Source organism: Pogona vitticeps, chromosome 9 (assembly GCF_051106095.1).
Source record: "Pogona vitticeps strain Pit_001003342236 chromosome 9, PviZW2.1, whole genome shotgun sequence".
Taxonomy (NCBI): domain Eukaryota; kingdom Metazoa; phylum Chordata; class Lepidosauria; order Squamata; family Agamidae; genus Pogona; species Pogona vitticeps.
Window position 1 is genome coordinate 27,096,245 of NC_135791.1, and position 19,691 is coordinate 27,115,935.

Below are 19,691 nucleotides of genomic sequence, written 5' to 3' on the forward strand. Positions count from 1 at the left end.
TGGAGCAGTAAAAGATAATAAAGTCTCCTCCACCTTTCATGGGAGGTGGTGAAAACTTCCCTGATGGTGATGATGGCTCTGCTGTCCCTTCTCAGCCTTCTCTTCTGTGGCTTACACACACACACACACAGCATCCTGCACTGTTTCTCTCCTGGGGTTTGCTTTCCAGACCCTTCCTCCTCTCTCCCATTGCCTTCCTCTGGACATGGTCTGGCTTGCGGAAGAGCAAAGAAGCCTGATCCTCTGGAATGAACATGGAAGCAAGTGGAGATCATGTGGGAGGATCCCAGGAATCCTGGTTCAAAAAATAATACTATTAGCTCTTAGTTGACCCGTCCCAGTCAAACAGACCGAATGGACCCAAACGGCTGGAAGGGTTTAGCTTCCAAGTAAAAGCATTAATAAAATAATAAAAAGATCAAGAGTTTGACAGGGTCTTTAATTGTTTTATTAAAGGTTTTACTTGGAAGCTGAACCCGTTCAGTTGTTTGGGTCAATTTAGCCTGTTTGACTGGGATGGGTCAACTTTCATTACGCTCCAAGAAAGCAGAATGCTTTTCCAATACTATTATGTGTTGCTTCTAAACAAAGGTTCTTATCCCTTTTCTTTGAGCTGTTCCCTCTCTGCCAGCAGAAGCTTGGCATAAAGGACATTCCAGATGGGCCACACCTAGATTTTTCCCTTCAGCATCGTAGGACACCCACAGTAGAAATGTTGTCTGTTTCATCAGAGTATTTTTATACCAAGGATAGGAATAGGATGGATTTGGATCTTTAGGTTTGGTTGGCAGACAAATTTTTTCACTGCAAATTGGCTAATTGGAAAAGCAACTAAAAGAGTTTGGGGTTTTTCAGCATCTTAAACTGAGTTCTGAAAAATAACACTGGGTATTGTGGGAGGAGGTGGCAGGATCCTAAGTTGATCTTGCAAGTCTGAAATTCATCTACCTCCGGCTTAAAACAGTTTAGGAAATGAACAGCTCCACCCACTGATGATTAAAAGGGAAAACAACCATACCACGGACTTCAGTGCACTTCGCTGTTGTTCGCTTAATTCTAAGGCATTTAGAAGACAGATTATTACTTAGCACTGGGAGACAAAATATACTACAGTGTTTCAGTGAGGAAGTGGAAGGTGTGTGAATGGTTTCCTGTACAAACGCACAAATTAAAATGTGAGCCAGGTGGATTCTCTTCAAGTAATTCTAATGTACTTGCGTTGTCAACAGTTCCCGGATAGTGCGAGATACAAATAAGGTTATTTAAAACATAACATGTGTGGAGACTACAGGTACGATCATGCTAACATCTGTTTATCACTCTTACTATGAAGAAAGATCTTCACACTCATGGATACATTCATAGGTGTGAGTGTGTATTAAGACTGAGGCGTCATAAATAAAGGGCAAGGAGATGGCTGTGGGTGGGTGGGTGGGGGACAGGAATGCTTTGTAAAAGAATGGCTTTAGTGCATAAATTGAGCCCCTCCCTGGGTCATCAGGAGAACGAGTTCCAATATACGTCATAGATTATTTGGGAACTGCCCAGCAAGCAAATAGCCTTTAGCCGATGAGAGGAAACCACCGGCCCGCAGACTCCCTCTAACACCTCCCCATGGGCGGTGTGGGGCCCCAGTCCCATCAGCGCCAAGAAAACAGCAGCCCTCTCAGAATCATCATCATCAGCCCGGGCTGGGCGGGTGAGCCTTTTCCAGCAGGTCTCCAAGGCTAGCTTCCCAGGCAGTCCCAGGCAGAGGGCACGGGCGTCTGTGCCCAGGCCTCCTCAAGGGAAAAGCGGCCTTCTGGACAGAAGCTTCATCTTGGTTTCAGCCGGGCTCAAAGCCTGCTCTTGGTCACTGTCCTCAGCATCATCTCTGTCCCCACCAGGAAGTTGGCAGCTGCTGTGGGAGAAATGGTGCACGATAGGATTAGAAAGGTCTGGATGGAGACCCGCGGCAGGGAAGCCTTGCTTAGGGTATCAGGTTGAGCAGAGAGAGTCCAGTTCACCGGGCTTCCTCTACTACTCTTACTGCCGTCCTGCTCTGTTTCAGAAGCTAAACAAGATTGGGTTTGGCTAGTGCATCTGGGATGGGGCGCCACCTGCGACAGAGAGGGCTAGGACAGAAACCTGCCTGCAATCCTGAAGGGCCAGAGCAGACAATATGGATTTTCCTTTTAATTGGACCAGAAACTGTTGCTGCACCTCATGCGGGGGAAGTGTGCTGGACTCATCACGGTCAGCAGCACCTGCCTGAGATCCCGGGCAAAGGAGCAGACCCTCCTTATCCCTTCGGATCCTTTTAGTAAAAAGGAGTGCCTTCCGGCAGTGAAATCATGAATGAGAATGTCCTTGGACTGCTGCTCCCAGGATTCCTCACCATGAGCTATGCTGGCAAAGGATGATGGGAACTGCAGTCCAGGGGCACCTGGAGGGGCCACATGACCTCCTTGCTGATGAAGAAACCAAGCTGGAAAGCTTCTCGGTTCTCCGCGAGATCCTCCATGCATTTCACATGAGATCATTCTCAACTGCCATGCAAAGAATAAAAGTCCGAGAATATACATACAGCACGGTGGAAAGCAGAGGGCTCGGCTCCCGGGGCCTCCTCTTGGCCCCGATCCTGTGGCTCCTGAAAGCAGAGAAAGAAGAAGCAGTCACGTGGGGCTGTCGTTCTCAGAATCTGTTAGCCCACTCTGTCAGGTGGAGAATAATGGGAAATGTAGTCCCGCCCCCCCAGAAAAAGTCATTTTAAAAATTATTTTAAGGCGGCATCCCTAGTATTTCTTGGGAGAGGCCAGGGAAGTGCATATATTTCCCCAAAACACATTTCTGGACATTGGAACTCTGCTTGCATGGTACTAAAAAGGGGCAGCCCTGAGCCTCATTCCCCCCCCCACAAAAAAATCCACTCTGAGTCCTCAACATACCTCTCACTTTTCAAGCGTTTTCGCCGAGGCCTGGGAATGAGAAAAAAAGACATTTATACAGGGCAAGAGGTGAGGAGGGGGTGGGGTGATGGGTTGGAAGGAAAGACAGAAGTGACCCTCGGATCTGGACGGAGCCGTCCCTGCAGCCGAAACAGACAACAGCCCCGGCATGTCCTGGGGTCACCTTGGCAAAATGCAGGGCCTCCCTTTCCTAGGTAACCTTTCCATCCTGTAACTGGAAAGGGAGAGAATGGGTACCCACTGGCCTAAAGGTCCTGCTTTTGTGTGAGGGGAGGACACTCTGCACATGCCCAGAGGCATGTTGGATTTACACCAACATGTGTTGCGGGTCCGAACTCCAGTAAGGACGATCACTTGTGGGGTTCCCGGGGACTTGTAGCTCCAGGTCCCCACTCCCTGCCATGCTGGCATCCACCAGCGGATCTCCCCAAACACCTCCTCGCTGTGAGGCTGTGAGGCTGTGGTTGTCCATTCCCAAGCCCTTCCCTTGCTCACCTACAGACACACCGCGTGTGTTCCGTAAACTTCATCACTTCCTGCCGAGTCGTGCCCAGGATGGGGCTCACTCGCAGCACCTGGGGGAAGGAGACACACACACACACACCCCTTCACCAGCGGTGCCTGCCAGCCCGCACGTGCAACACCTTCCTAGGTGGGGGGGGTTCCTGCTGCAGCACACGGGCAGAGGCCGAGGCCTGGGGCAGAGCTGCCAGTGGGTCCCATCCTGCCCGAGAAGCCTCAAGGACATTGAAGAGCCCCATTGGCTTGGAACTGGTCTCAGAGCATCAGTCTCCCACTCTTGCACTCACGAGGGAAAGAAGAAGCCAGAAAGCACACTCTGGTGGGGCTGCGCGCACACATGCGCCTCTGCTTCTCATTCCAAAGCAAACCGACCTTAGATCTCAGATGGGTGGTGCATGGAGTGAGCATGGCTGTAATTAAGGGGATGAGGCTCAGGGCCACCATGATGGGAAGATACAGCAGCCCAACCCCTGGGGGTCCCACTCGGGGACAGAAGACTCTGTGTGTGTGTCCAAAGTGCCCCCACACCTCCCCGGCTGGGGACACAGACCTGCAGCTCAACCGTGCGCATCTCCACAGCCATACATTCCAGGCTTTCATCCCCGCAGCAGCCTGCGCAGCGCCAGAGGGGAACACACGGTGGCTTGAAAATGTGCTCAGATTCATGGGGGTACTCGTGCAAGATGTCCACCAGGGTCTCCCGGGAGCGGCAGTAGCTCCGGCTCCAGACTTCCTCAAAGGGCACCACTGTGGGGCAGAAGAGAAGGAGATCAGGGGCAGCCAAGCATGCCATTCCCCCTGTCTTTGGACCACCTCTTCCTATCCGGGACCTTTGGACTGCTCAGAGACACCCCATAGCTGCAAGTTCATGCCACTGTCCCCCTTTCAGAGTCCTCTGCCTCCTGGTTCTGCTCCTTGGCTTTTCCACCCTGCACAATGTGGAACTTTACAGAGAATCTTTCTCTCCCCCCCCCCACGGGTTACATGCTAAATTAATTCAGGGTGGAGAGAATGTGGGCAACCCCCACCTGTGTGGGTCATGGAAGTGGTTCCTATCACTATCCCTCATGGCAGGAGCACCACCCTAAATTCAGTTTAAATCAGCATTTCTAATGTTGCATCTGTCGAGAGAAACCAGCGTGTGCCCTGTCAGGTGAAGAGGGGCTCCCTTTCGGTCTTTGTTTCGGGTGATGCACGGCCTCTTCTCAGGGTGCTGTGCCAGTGGCCATCCTAATGTTGGGATAAGCGAAGAGCCCTTTTCCACACAGTTTGACCACGCGGGTGGCCAGCAGAGGATCCTGGCTGTAGCAGAAGCCGTGGCTTTTCAGCCTCTCTCATGCAACGCCTCAGCAGTCTGAAGCCATGTGTTACTGACAGGAAGGTCCCAGGTTCATGACTCAACTGGGGGGGGGGCGGCAAGGGGCCTGGATGGGGGAAGGTCCATGCTCACCTCCTGCAGGCCTATCGGAAGGAGACATCAGCTGGAAGAGAACAAGGGAAGGGTCATTTAAAGGGACATCAGGAGATGCGGAGGTTGCAGAATGCAAACCAAAGGTTCAGACATTCCAAAGCTCTCTCAAACTTGGATCAAATTGCGTAACAATATTAGCTTTTAAAACATTTACTGAACATCATTCTGGTTTTTCCAGCTGCCAAAGTTAAACCTGAAATATGTGAAACAAGTGCTTATGAGGGTTACTGTGAGGACGAGAGGTCCCTTCCTCAGCTGCCTCATCCCCTTAAGTTTAACAACCAAAAACGGGGGGATCAAAAGAGGAGAAAGAAGCCAAAATAAACAGAGGGAAGTGTAAGCAATGGTGGATTTTAATGGCAACTCAGAGGGAAGGATATTTCTATGTAATATTTTATATACACGACAATGGTCCCTAAATAATATCAATAAAACCAACAATCACAAGAGTGAGAAATCTTAAAAATAGGCAAACCATTCCAGATCTCATGGGAACAACATTTCAGACCAAAGTAGGGCAAGTTCAAAAGGTCTTTTCATCGCCAAGTTGTCGGCTTGAACTTAAAGTGGAAATGGGAATTCCAGAGCTGGGAAGCCACCATAGAAACGGCTCCTTCATTTCCCTAATGGGCAGAACATGGAGCAAGGATTGACAAGCAGGTCCTCATATCCAGAGTGTGTAGCAAATTCAAATGGGAGAAGCTGTCTCTACAAACCCTCAAGGACACCACAGAGTTGGAAAAGTCAGTTCGTTTTTTTACCGAAAGAACCCCTATGCCCTAAATACCTAGAATTCTAAAACTCTGGAAGACATAATCTCAAAATGTTTTACAGCTTTGGAACAAAGATTGCTTGGGGCTTTAAAAATTCCAGACTAAAACCTTGAGTTGGGCCCAGAAACAGACTAGCAACAAACAGGAGTTGATCAGGGAAACCCAAAACCTGCTAACGGAGAATGTACTCCTACCACCAAATGGAAAGCAATGAAGTCGGTTTAAAGTAGCAATGATGATGATGATGATGATGATGATGATGATGATGACAAATAAACTGAGATAGATTGCCTCGCGCACACCATCAAGTTAATTCTGACTTACGGCTCCCCTTTCGAAATGATAAACACGATAAACTTATTTCAAAAATCTGAACGCCCCAGGAGTTGCTATGCTACTGACGGCCGCTAGATGGCGGACAAACTCTATCAGCCCTTAAGAAAAAGCCTTGGTTGGGAGCTTTTCGTAAGGCAGAAAAGATGGTCTAAATAAAACTTTGGAGGTGAAGGCGAACGGTTCCCCCGTTTGATCCAGAGGTGACGCCCAGGGGGCTTTGAACGCGCCGTCCCCAATTCCGCGCGGGGCAGAGGTGCCCAAAGGACCCGTTCCCGGGATCTCTGCAGACACCGCCTGCCTTGATTACCAGCGTCCGTGAAGGGATCCTGTGGGTGCGTCTTTTCCGCGGACCGTGACTCGTGCCCCCCTCCGCTCGGTGTTGAGGTGCAGCGGCTGATTTGGGAGGGGGGGGGAGAGGTGGCATTGGCCTTCCTTCCCGGGGCCTGTGCCTCCTCTGGGGCCCTCGCCTCAGCCTACCAGTGCTTGTTGTAGGGAAAGCGCTTGTTTGCAGCCCCAGCTGACGGCCTTGGGGCAGGAGAGGTCTGCTGAGCCCCGCGATTCACAGGAAGCCGCCTTCCGCCAAGGCAAGCCGACCGCCTTTCGGCGACAGCTCGGTGCCTGGCGCTCCGGCGGACACCTGCCCTCCCTCACTGCAGAGGAGGAGGCGGCGGCGGAGGCGGTTTGGCCTCCCAGTCTGGTCTGCGGGGGGTGTGTGTGCGTATGTGTCTCCGGCAATGAGCTTGGGAATTTCTGGACCCCGCCGGCCTCGCAGTCCGCAAAAGGGACTTCTAGGAGCGGAGATCCCAAGCTCAGGAGCTCCTTGCCCTTCCGTCCAACCGCCTGAACCCCGGCAGAGCTGCGCTCCTTGCCCCGGTGACCCCAAGCGAACGTTTGAAAGGAACGGCGCGGAGAAAGAAATCCCCAGGTGTCTCCCGACCCGGCTGAGAACCAGAAGACTTCCTCCCCTCTACGTGCCCTCCTGGGGGGGGGGGGGACTGGATCCTTCCCTCTCAGGGAGAAAAGGCCCTCGCTTTGGCTCCTTCGGAGGCCGGGCGTTAAGCTCCAGCTAGTTCGAGGGTCGTCACGATGCCTCTCTCCCGGGTATCCCTCCTTCTTTCTCTCCCCCCCCCCCACCCTCCCGGCCTGTTCTGCCATAGCCGGCGAGGCAGGAATCCGTGGCCCTGGGGGAGGTGCCGCCTCTCCGGCATCCTCTCGCGGGGTCTGGCCCCCAATCGGGCAGGACGCGGTTTTTTCCTCGCAGATGTCCCGCGCCCTGGATGGCACCGCTTTCCGGAAACACACACAAGCCCACCCACCGCCGCTTCCCCGCTGACTTACTTGGGCGCAGGAGAAGTAGGCGAAGGAGGCGGCGACCAGCAGGTAGCCGGCGGTGCCTGGCATGGTCCTGGGCTCCTGGGTCAGTCCGGTCGTGCCCGGCTTCAAAGGGAGGCAGGGAGGGTCTCAGGACCACGGGTTAGGCAGAGGGCATTCATCGTGCGGCAGAAGAACAGGTGGCCGCGGCAGGCAGGCCGGCCGGCCGGGAGGGTGGCACGAACCGGGCAATCCCGGAGGTGGGGGTGGGGGTGGGGGTGGGGGAGGGAGGGAGGCGGGCGCGTCGGAGCCCTTGCTTCAGCTCTGCCTCCCGGGGAAGTTGGAAAGCCACTATTATGGGGCTGGAAGGGAGCAGCCCGCGGAGGCTGGCCAGGAAAAGAGAGGAGGAGGGGACGGAGCCGGTGGGCGGGTGGAGAAGCAGGAAGGGGCAGCGAGCGGCGGAGGGGACGGGGCTCGCTCTCCGAGGAAGGCGGCGGCGGCGGCGGCAGCGCGCAAGGGACCTGCTTCCCGCCCCGCAGAGGCCCGAACAGCTCTTCTCGGCGGGAGGGGCGGCGGGGAGACGGGAGCCTCCGGCCGGATCTCTGCCTAAGGCGTGGTCCCGGCGAGGAGAGGAGAGGAGAGGAGAGGAGCGCCCTGGCCTCCGTCCCAAAGGGGACAGAGGGTTTTTGGATTATGACCCCAGATTTACCCAGCTGGCAAATCAGGAAAAAAAAGTGTAGAGACTCTTCACTGTCATCATCATCATCATGATATAAGGAGACCAGCTGCTGGACATTCCCACCTGGTCCTCTTTTGCTGTGTCATTTCCCAGTCTAGGAAACAAGCGTTTCTGTTGAATCTTGAACTTTTCATGCCAATCACTTCCACCAAAACTACCCTCCCAGCTTGGGCCATGAAAAAACAAGGAGACTATTTCTTTTTCATCTCCCCCCACCCTCTCTCTCTCTCACACACACACAGAGAGAGAGAGAGAGAGAGAGAGAGAGAGAGAGAGAGGAGCAAGTGCCAACTGGAAACTCACACAGGTGTTTGTGTGGCTGCACTTGTGAAGCTCCCACCACCACCACCGCCCCCCCCCCATGTCAGCCAAAGGGCAGGGCAACTGAATTCCTGGATGCAGCTGCCGGACACTCGCGCTGGCCTCAGGGTCGTATTAGCTGGCCCGTCCGCCAGGCTCGCTGACAGTCTTTTAGCCAAGAAATGGCCTGGCCTTGCTTTGTGAGACTGCAGTTGGGAAGATCACTCCGCACCCCCACCAACCGCACCCCCACCCCCAAGTGAGGAAAGCTGGGCCGGATGAAGGGCTCATCTGTGCCGGCAGCCATAAATTCAGGATCTGTTGACATGGTGGATTTCAGATTGCCTTTTGATCCCAGGAGGGGATGAGGAAGGGAGGGGGGCCCAGCCTGGCCAGAAGGAAGTCAAATAATCCACAGCCCCCTTTTTGAGAGAACTGCATGTGTCACCTTTTGGAGTCAGGACACAGGTTTCCCAGGCACAAAAGAAGAAGGGATTTGGCCCCGTTTTTCTCCTCTCTGGGGCAGAATAGTTCACAAAGGATGGCAATTTGGTGGTTGTGATAAGGGGCCTAAAACTCCCAGGATCCTCCTCCCCCCCCCCCAAGCTGGCTTTCTGGGAGTTGTAGTCCAGAAAGGTCTTGATCCCAGGCGGCTTTGGTGCCCTGCTTGGAAAGTCTTTGGTGGGGCAGATCCATCTCCACTCCTTCCCTTCCCTCCTCAGACCAGACCCCTTGGGAAGCGCAGCCCTCCAGCGGTTGGCCAGATTGGTCCCAATCCCCCCAGCTCTGTAGGGTTTGCCTATTCCTGGTCTAGCTGGCCTTCGGGTTTCTGACCAACAGCCGGTGCCTGTTCGAGGCCAGATCAGCAGCCATGATGTGAGCAGTGCTGTGGATAGACCGGGGGGGTGGGCTTTAAAGGAAAAGCCAAAATAAAGCCTCACCCTACAGGGGGTTAGGTAAAGGAGCCGAGGGGCTGTAGTCCTTAAACAGCTCCTCTCCCTCATCTGTGCCCCCCCCCATGTGGCTCGTGGACTTGCGGTCTCCCTAGAACTCCGTGGAGCTTCCCTCCGAACGGACACAGGTAGAACTGAGTCGGGTGTCCCTGATGACAACCTCCTTCCTCCTTCAGAGCAAGAGCAGGCACTGCCCTCCCCCGGCCCCAGGCCTGCTCCCATCCCTTCTCCCCCACAGAAGGCTCTCCTCAACCAGAGAAGCCCCCCCCCTCGGATTCTGCCACCCGAGGCACGTGCCTGCTTCCACTGCCTCTTGGGCGGGCCGGCCAGCCTTTTGTGGAGTGTGGAGCAAGGAAAAGGTGAGGTTGATTCATGTACACCCAGGGCTCCCTTGAGCTCCGTATAAGGGCTTTCAGTCACCTTCTGCTGCCCCCCCTCACCCAAAAAGGGCCCAGGGAATGCCCAGCTGCTCACAAGCCCTCCCTCCGTGGCCGGAGTGCAGCATGCCAGAGCTGATGCAAGACCCTGTGAGGTCCCTGGATGACACCATCATTGGACATGCTAGCTGGGATGTCCCCTTGAGTGGGTCCCCAGTCACTGGGCCGTTCCCCTCCCATCATCCCCCATTACTAACTACATCAGCCCCTGAGAGGAGGAGGCATAGAGAGCTGAGCAAGACACCCCCAAGGGGAAGTCTATTCTTAGCGGTGGTGAAAAGTTATCACAATAAATAGCACATGGAGGCTAGTGCCGAAAGGTCAAGCCCCGCTCACTAGCACTGAGAAATCATCCTCTGCCTTCTCCTTTCATCTCTATCAATCAGTTTGGCTGTTCTCTCTCCCCCCCCCCCCCCATATACCTCTTCCTTCTCCTCCAACCAACTCTGTCACCGGTGTCATGCCCTCTTGTTAGACTCACACAAGCAAGATAAACAGCTCTCTGCTTTTCAAAAGGTGACAAGGCAACCCAGAGAGCAGTCCCTCTGTCAGCAATAACAGCAACAACAACACCGTTCTGCTTAGACTTAATTTCCTAAACGACTCTCTTCCATCAGCCCAATACAGGCACAAAACGTTTAAGAAGAAAGTGTGAAGCATATTTTGGTTGTATGCTATGTTACAAAATAGTCTTGAGTTCTGTTTGATTGGTGTTGTTTAGTCGTTAAGTCGTGTCCGACTCTTCATGACCCCATGGACCAGGCAAGAGGAGAAAGGGACGACAGAGGACGAGATGGATGGAGAGGGTCACCGAAGTGACCAACATGAATTGGACCCAACTCCGGGAGGCAGTGGAAGGCAGGAGGGCCTGCCGTGCTCCGGTCCACGGGGTCACAAAGCGTCAGACACGACTTAACGACTAAACAACAATGCCAGGAGTGTGGTCTGTATTCTTGGTGTCTCTGCCTGAGCTGGTAGGTCAAAGCAGGAGCTGGGAAGGGGTGAATATCAATGGCTTTGCAGCCACCCTGGACACAAAAGCCAAGCTCTCTCCTTCTCTAGTGCCTAGTGAGCTGAGATTCCTCTCCCCTCCAGGAGACCTGAAGAGCTATTCTCTGTGAGTTCAGTTGGCATCTCTAATTGGCATGCAGAGGAGATCAACAAAAGAAGCCTCCGGGACTCCCAGGGAGGTACACCTGTTAGAGGAAAGGCTTCCACTCCTCAGGGTGCCTCCAGTTTTGTGGCATCAGACTCATCAGACAGGCTGCGTTGTACCATCTTGGCCCTCGAGCAAATGAATGCAAAGCTGCCACATCCAGTATTGCTCCCGCTGTCACTCTAAACGAAAGGCTGCCTGGCCTGCCCAGAAAGCCAGCCGTGGAGCCGTGGCTCTGGAGGGAAGGAGCTCCCTCTGTCCCACCACCAGCCAGGCTGGGAACTGGGAACCAGTGTGGGAATGGCTGCCTGGCTCCCGGGGGAAGGCTGCGTAGCTCTGAGAAATGCCGCAGGCGACAACAGATCTGACGTGAATGGAGAGGACAAGGTCAAGTCTCCAGATAAACAAAGGGAAAGGGTAACTCCAGGGCTTGCCCTGTGCCTGGGAGTTTAAAGCTTGGCTGGGGGCCAGCTCCCCCCCTGTCTTTCTCTTCATCCCAAGCCGTCTCCTCCTCTGCCCATCCCTGAGTCCAGTCACCAATGGCACCCCCTCCAAAAACAAAAAATGGCCCAAACCCCAAGCAGAAATCCAGCAGTGGGTGTCCAAAAGACACCAAGCTTCTTTCCTTGCGATCCTTCTAATGAGCGGCCCCAAGGTCATGAACCAATCAGCCCCTTTTCCGTGTTAAGCGAACTGTTTATTTTAATAATCATGCTTACAACAACCTTGGGAAGTAGGCCACCGCCAAGGGCTCCCTAGGAAAAGGAGAAAGTGAGTGGCGTGAAGGTCACCAGGTGGATTCTAGGCAGAAGGGAGGTTGAGGCAGGGATGGTCCGCCACGCCAGAGAGCCTGCAAGGGATGTCTTCGCCTTCTGTTTGGCCCCATGGTGGGTTTAAAGGGGGGTTATACAAACAGCTAGGAGGAGGCCTTCCTCCTGAGAGGCAGGATACACCCCAAATATCCATCACCAGGCAGGAGGAGCAGCTTGGTGACTGTTTGGCCACTTTGGGAAATCAGAAGCTAGGCTAGAAAGAGCAAGAACTTAAAGAAACGTAGTTTCCGGATCACAAATCCCACAATGTCCCCAGTTCTGGGAGTCGTGACCCCCAAAAAGTAACTTTTCAGAATCTTAAGAGGCGACTTCAGATCTGATCCCAGCAGGGACCTTTGGGAGTTATAATGGGGGAAGGGCAGGCAGAGTGATGCCCCCCCCCTCAGGATTTGGACCGCCGGTCCCAGAGGTTCCACTCAACATGGTCATTGCCCAGAGATGATGAGATTTGTAGTCCAAAACCTCAGGAGGCTACCAGGTCACCTATCTACTCTGTAGGACCATTTCCAACCTTCGGCAAGCAAGCAGCTTGGATGGAGGATGGTCCAGGCATTAAAGTTCTCACACAGAAACCTCAAAATATCGTAGGAACCTGAATATACTTAATAGGGCAATGTATTTAAGGACACCGTGGGGGGGCATGTCCTGAGCTATCACCTCCCTGGTGACATGACGGGGGTTTCTAAAGGCCCCTGGTCATGAAGACAGCATAGATGTTGGGGGCACCCAAACATCTTCGGCCCACCCTCCCCTTGGAAGCCCAAGGCAGGGGCGGTGGGGATGCCCGAGGAAAATCCACCCCCTCCCAGGGGATCAAGGCTAAGGTCACTGGCAGGAACCGAGCAACAGAGGGGGAGACATGGGGAGAGGGAGCAATTCACAGGCCCCTGTTCCTGGGTTCCCCTGGAGTGGGAGGAACTGAGATGTATGGGGAAAGAAAGGACAGCAAAGACTGTGAGATGGAAAATTAAAGCATCCACTGGGAAAGGCAGAGAGAGGAAATAACAGATAGAGGGGAAAGGGTGGATACCAAGCCAGTTAGCTAATTATGGAGTAGATGGGAAAAGGGGGGAAAGGCCTGTGCAAAATGGGACAGGGTGACCTGGTTTGGAAGGGACCGTATGGATCACTGAGTCCAGCCTTTGTCGAGGAGGCCCAATAGGGAATCGGAACCCCCAACCTCCGACTCTGCAGCCAGAGACCCCAACCCCTGAGCTATCCAGCTGCCCTACATGAGAGAACAGATGGGTGGTGTTTTTCTCTCCCTCTCATGATGCTAGATCTGTGGAGATGAAGAGTCGGCCATTCAGCAAACAACCAAAGGAAGGCCTTCTTCACAAAGCAGATGGGTTGACTATGGAACTCATTGCCACAAGAACCCATGACGGCTCTCAATTTGTGGTGGTTTTAAATCTTGGGTGTTTGATCCAGCACAGCTCTTCTCTAGCCCATCCCCACATCTGGTGACAGTGAGTCCCACCGTTGCACTAGGCATCCACCGAGGCCCCCCCAAGGTGGTTGTGGGGGAAGACCCACTGCTGTGGTTCTGTCACTGCCAAAAGCAGAAATCCAGGGTTGACATGAGCCAGGTGCATGACAGAAGACCGTGGGGAATGGGCCAGGGGACTGATGGCCTTTTGTCCATAATACTGCAATAGGGGATCTGCTAGATGAAAGGGATCCCTCCGAAGGCTGTGCAGGAGGATAGTTAGCTGGGAACAGCCTCTGGACTGCGTCTGGCCACAGGACCTTGTGGCGAATCAGAAGGAGGCCGAAGGAGTTCGTGGCCCTCTGGTGTCTGGCCTTCCACAGCAAAATGGCTTTGTGGGTCATTGAAGGCAGAAACACGCTTTCCCTACGGCCGATGGCCCCATCTAGCGGCCACTGCTTGCCATCAAGGCAAATACAATTCTGACTTACCCTGACCCCTTCCAGAGAGTTGTAGGTTAAAAAGACTCAGAAGCTGTTGCTGTACCTGGGGGACCTGCAAATTCCATACACCGGGTCTGTCCGGGTCTGTCGTTCTTGCTCCTGTTCTGTGCTGTCAAGTCAGAACTGACTTACAGCAACCCTAAGAGGGCCTTCAAGGTGAGTGAGATGTTTAAGGAGTGGCTTTACCTGTTCCACACCTGCTGTGATTTGAACCAGTAGCATCAATATCCTGGCCTCATCTCCCTCAGGAGTCCCTCGGTCCCTCCTGAAGCTCACAAGCGCCTTTGGCTCTGAAAAGCAGGAAAAACTTCACAGGGGGAAAGACTGGAGGGAGTTCTAGATGTGCCTCAAATCAGCCTCTGCATTTTCTAACGCATAGATATTCCACCCACCCCTGCTTGATCCCTCTCTTCCCTAAGAGGTCCAGGAAGACCTGGACTAGAGTTAAGTAGCTGGCTGGGGAGCCGGGGACTGGGGGTTCGATTCCCCCACTGCTGTGCCTCCTGCAAGTAGAGCCAGCCTGGGTAGCCTTGGGCCAGCGGCATATTCCCAGGGCACCCCCAGAAGAAGGGAAGGGTAAACCACTTCTGAGTATTCTCTATCCAGAAAGCCCTGGAATCAACTTGACTGCATGGAATTATTTTTATTACTACTATTTGGGCTGCAGCTTCCAGACTGCCCCCCCCCCAACCGGGGCAAAGATGGGAAATGTTATCCTTCATACTACAACGCCCAGAATCCTGACTGTGAGATCTGGGGAGCAATCATTCAAATATTTAATTTTTCCAAACTCTGAGACATGCCCTCCGGTTTAGCTTATGCGGATTACTGTCCACAGAGAGGTCTCTGCTCCTCGAGGATTCTTCTGGTATGCCAGCTGGTTGGCACACTTACTTATGAACGAGCAATACACTTAAAGAAGTGTTTATGATGTGAATTACTGTATATACAGTTTTGGGGCAGGGAGAGACTTATGGTGAAAACAGATATGCCTGCCCTCTTTTCTATCCATCTTTTCTCCCATCATCCTACACAGATTTTACTTCCCATTGGTTTGTGGACAGACCATAGGAAAAATCATGCAGAGAAAAGGGGGTTCGGCTCCCTCCCCCCCCCTCATTGTAGCATACCAACTGCAGGGTCACCGGTAGCTAAGAGCCGAAACGAGGGCTTGGCCGCTGCATCATCCCATCGGGGAATGGCCTGGCGTGAGCCTTCTGTTCCCACATCCTTTGCCCCCAGGCGCAAGCTGCCGGGCACACCCTGACGTAAAAGTCGCTTCCCCCACCAGCAGGTAGCATTTGAAGAGGTACATTGCTTCTGGCCATGGAAGCTCTATTGGCGCTTGACGCGGCTTGATAACGTCGTTTTCGTTTTCTAGGGACAGCGGGATGAAATGCCAGCGCGAATTCATCATCATCACCACCACCACCACCACCACCACCACCACCTGAAGCCTGGCTTTTGCCTCACGAGTGACTCATCCTCCTCCCCAGCCCGGGAGGGGGGGCGTGTCCTGCGCGTCACTTGTGAATCCGCCTTCGGAAGGAGGGGGGCTAGAGAGAAAGGGGCGCGTGCGATGGATGGCAGAAGAGGCGCCTTCCTTCCCACGGAGCTCGGCGGAGGGAAAGATGTCTGCCCGAGGAGGGCGAGGCGGGGCGAGGCCCAAGGCGGCGGGCCCGGGGTCACGCTCTCCCCGGCCGACCTGCTGGCCCGCCGCTCTCCGGGCGAGGGGCGCGCGCGGGGCGCAGCGGCTAGGAATAGCGCGGCTGACGCGCGGCGCGCAAAAGGGAGTTGCGCACTGGGGCCCGGCGCTATTTTTAGGGTCCGCCGAGCTATAAATAGCCTTCCAGCGGCGGCCTGGCCGAGGATGACGCGGGCCGGAGGTGCGACAGGGGCTGAATCAGAGGCCGGAGGGGCCCCCGCGGCGGGCGGGAGGGCGCCCGCGATCCTCGCAGATGCCCGGCGCCTCCTCTCCTCGCCGCGCACGAGAAGCTGCAGAAAGGGAGATGAAAGGGAGTGGCTTCTCCCCCACGCCCGCCGCCACGCTTAGATCCGACGGGCCTCTGCGAAGCCACGGTCACAGAGGGAGCGCCCCGGACGCCTGGGTCCCTGGCCGGCTTGCCAAGCGGGCTGCCGAGCCGGCGGCGGTGCCCGGTCGGCTCCTCATTCGGGGCTCGGAGCCGAGCGATCTCCGTCCGCCTCTTAAAAAGGAAGGGCGGCCGTACCCACCCCCACAGGGAGGACGGGTCGGGAGCCGCCTGTGCCTCGGTGGGGTCAGGACGACGGGGGGGGGGCGCCCGACAGCCTGTCTTCTGCCCCAGAAGAGCCCTCCCAGAGCCTGTTATCAGACCTCAAAGCCAGTAGCACCCTGTTTCCCACGGGGGGGGGGGGGAGAGGTTTCCTCTAGTTTGACCAGAGAAAAGCTTATTCTCGTCTATTCCCCTACCGTGCAAAAGCCAGACTGGGCTGGTTCTCAGCGCCTAGGAAATGGAATGAGGTCTTGTGTGACCTGGAAGCTTGCTTAGAATAAGGTGCCTCCCCAGGCTAACTCCATTATAGAGCTGGCCTAATCCTGGCATTTCCTATCCGCCTGCTCCTTCGCTCTCTCTGTCTCTCTCTCTCTGTCTCTCTCTCTCTCTCTCTCTCTCTCTCTCTCTGTGTGTGTGTGTCTTTCTGCTAAGGCCACCCTCTGGGTACCTGAAGAAATGGGCCGCAGATCCTCAAAAGCTTATGCTAACCGGAACTCTTTAGCCTTTAAGGTGCCACCAGACTCCCCTCTGTAACAGACTCACGGGGGTGTCTCCCCTGGAGACTCCTAGTCAAAGGCCCAGCCTTGTAAAGGAAACACCCCAAAATGGTTGCCTGTCTAGCCTTTTTAGTGAGGGTTTTTTTTGGGGGGGGGCGTCCCTTCAGAGTGGAGCACTTCCCCTCTGCATGTTTCCGCGGGCCTTGAGGTTCTCGATGTGCTCTCAAGTCTCTCAACCCATGGAATTACAAACGAATTCTGGAAGCTCTGAAGTCTGAACTGCTGGATAGCTGATGAGTTGAGATCTCCGGTTGCAGAGCCAGAAGGTACCGAGTTCAATTCCCCCACTGGGCCTCCTTGACAGGGGCTGGCCTCGATGATCCATTGGGGTCCCTTCCAGCAATGCAGTTCAAAGATGATGATTTATAACACACACACACACACACACACACACACACACACACACACACACACACACAGAGCACACCAGCTTTCAAGTCTGGTGAGGCGCCCTTGCTTTCCCTCACCTCGAAGGAAGGCTGCTCCAGAATTTCCTCCAGCGGAGCGAGGCCACCAGAGGGGGAAAGAGAGCCGCGCTGTTCCCAGGATCGCCCAGCGAAAGGAGCGCTAATGGGGTAGGGGTAGGGAGGCGGGGAGGAGGAGGAGGAGGAGGAGGAGGAGGACTGGGTCTTGGGAGTGGAGAGATGTCCGTCCCCCCCCCTCGCCCGGAGGTCCTGGCCAATCCAGAAGGGGAGGGGGCGGGAAGAGGGGCTGAAGGACCAGGTCTGGTCCGGGGTGGAGGGTCTTCGGAGTTGCAAGCGAGGACTACTCCGAATGGCGTCGGGGCCAGGGAGCGGCAGAGCCCCGCCAGCCCCACCTTCCCAGGGACGCGCACAAGGGGGGTCGGTTTGGGGGGTGCTTCGGCGGGTCTTGGAGGCGCACCGAGGTCGGGGAGGAAGGATTCCGGCTCCAGTCGGAGCCTCCCCTTCTGCCCCCTTGCAGGCGCCGCCTCTCCCTCCACGGCGGGACCGGGAAACAATCCTGCCCCGTGCCCAGCGTCCGAACCGAGGATCTGGCCGCGCCACCCCCGCCCCCGCCCGTCCCCGTTCTCCGCCCCGCCCCGCCGGGCCAGCTGCTTCAGCTGCTTTGCCGCACACGCAGCTTTCCATTTTTACTCTCCCGGTGCTATAAATAGCGGGGGCCCGCACATGCGCAGCGCAGCGCAGGCGCCCGAAATAGCCCACCTCGAGATGCCGCTGCCGCCGGCCAGGGAGGCTTCCAGCGAAGGCCACGAGGTCCTCAAGCGCCGCGCATCTGCGTCCGAGCCCTCCCCAGCAAGGGCCCCGGTCACCCTCGTGCTTCCTCACCACCACCATCATCACCCGGGGCCGAGGGGGTGACTGAGCAGCCGACACGCGCGCACACCTTGGGCTGGAGGTCCGCGTTCCCCACCCCCGCGCCCCGCCCCCGTTTATATCCTCTCCACAACCCGGTGAGGTAGACCCGAAGTAGATCGCCTTTGGTGCGCAAACAGCACTTGCACGAACCACTCGCGGGACTGAATTCGGGTGTTAATCCAGTCAGGATCCATCCGTCTAAGGAGCAGAGCCCGCTGCCGCCTTACATAAACCCTAGAGGCCAATCCTGGCTGAGCGATTCTGCTGGATGTCGTTGGGAAACAACCCGATCTTTCCAGGTTCGGAGTAGGAGACAAAAGTGGGCTTTCGGAGAGAATGGGAAGGAGAAGGCGGGCAAATCCCAGCACTTGTTATGAACACAAGGTGTCTGAGAAACCAGGCTGCCCAGACCCGGGGGGGGGGGCGGGGGCGCCATAGCCTGGGTGCATTATAGGTGACACTCTTGGTTGTTTGCTGATCAAGGTGCTTCCCCTCAAAATCCTCAATGCATTATTTTCACCCGCAATGAGGAAGGCAGGTTGTTGTAGAGGTGTGGACCAGGCAGGCGAATTGTGCCAACAAGGCCAGTAGGCAACATCCGCACTGCCCGTGGGGGGGAAAAATCTCGTGAATGCTCTTGATCAGACCCTGACTGCAGGCACAGCAGCCTCCTGGCATGCCCTGCTGTAGTATCCTGCGTCTGTACCCTTAATCCACTCCTCCAGATGCCTGAGGCAGCTTAGGAAAGTCATCATCCTTAGGAAAAGCACTGTGGTGCTTCAAAAGCCAGGAAGTGACGCTGTCTCACCCCCACCCCCCACCCTCCCTGCACAGCCAAGGAGGACATGGGCTTCTTGTCCAGTGCGTGCTGGAGCAGGATCCCATGCCAGATGACAGCAGCAGAGAGCCTTGGGGGTCTAGAGGCTAAGGGGCAGCCCTGCCTGCACCACCTTGGAGGCAAACGACCTTGCAGAGCTGGACGGGACCCTACAGATCATCAGGTCCAGCCCTTGTTGAGAAGGCATAGAGGGGACTTGGACTCCCAACCTCTGGCTCCACCGCCACATACCCTTGGCCTCAAGCTGGGAATCTGGAAGGGCCCCCATGACTCAACCCTCTCATATAGTCCTTGGTCTAGCTTTTCTTTTTCCTCTTCCCTCCTCCTCTCTGTTACCTTGTCTGCCGTGGCAGTAGGGAGATCAAGGCTGTGCAAAGGGTGGCCCTTCAGGTGTTCTTCCCAGCAGTCCTAGCCACTAAAGCCTGTTAGGAGTGATGGCCAAAGCTGCAGAGATGGCCGTAAGATGGCTTTTGTAACCTGCCATGGAAACCTCTTTCAGCTGCAGAGAGGGCTTGAAAAGAAATGCTTGAAACGAATGACTCATTGATAGGGACAAGGAGAGAGGGGGAGGGGGGGAGAGAAAGAGAGAGCATCCCACCTGGGCGAGTGTGCGCAGAGCATATCCTTGAGGAGTGGTAAAAACAGGGATAGAGGGGGGTATGGGGGGAGCAGGGGAAAGAACACCCAAGAGGGTGGGGGCGGGAGGCTGTCTCATGCTGCTGGTGGTGTGTATAAATACATACACAGGCCAGGCCTCCGCCATGCAACCCTCTTAGTGACCCAACTGGGCCTCTGAGGCAGACAAGCAAACAAACAGAGAAACCGGAGGGGCCTCCAGCGAAGAAGGCTGCTTATGTAAGCAGCAGGACTTCCCGGCAAGGGGGCAGGCGCAAAGGGCTGCCAGCCCGTGGAAGGAATGCATCTTGATTGCCAAGAATGCCCGTGGAATCTCTCCCTCAACCAGGAGCAGGTTTGATCTTGGAGGGAGGGCAGGGC

The 19,691-nt window shown here is 55.3% G+C and overlaps 1 protein-coding gene across 2 annotated transcripts; it reads right to left on the reverse strand.

Moving 5' to 3' along the window:
* Positions 1 to 1,189: 1,189 nt before the first annotated feature.
* On the reverse strand, positions 1,190 to 17,896 carry LOC110075606 (snake venom vascular endothelial growth factor toxin HF). 2 transcript variants are annotated; one of them, XM_020787019.3, is made up of 7 exons: positions 17,705 to 17,896; positions 4,921 to 4,951; positions 4,021 to 4,217; positions 3,444 to 3,523; positions 2,928 to 2,957; positions 2,567 to 2,629; positions 1,190 to 1,900 (listed from the first exon to the last, which is right to left on the reverse strand). In XM_020787019.3, exons 1-7 carry the CDS (start codon positions 17,837 to 17,839, stop codon positions 1,783 to 1,785), a joined length of 654 nt encoding a protein of 217 aa, XP_020642678.3. In that variant the 5' UTR covers positions 17,840 to 17,896; the 3' UTR covers positions 1,190 to 1,782. The 2 variants fall into 2 exon arrangements, with proteins under 2 accessions (XP_020642678.3, XP_020642679.3); XM_020787020.3 differs by lacking the exon at positions 17,705 to 17,896 and adding an exon at positions 7,389 to 7,988.
* Positions 17,897 to 19,691: the final 1,795 nt, after the last annotated feature.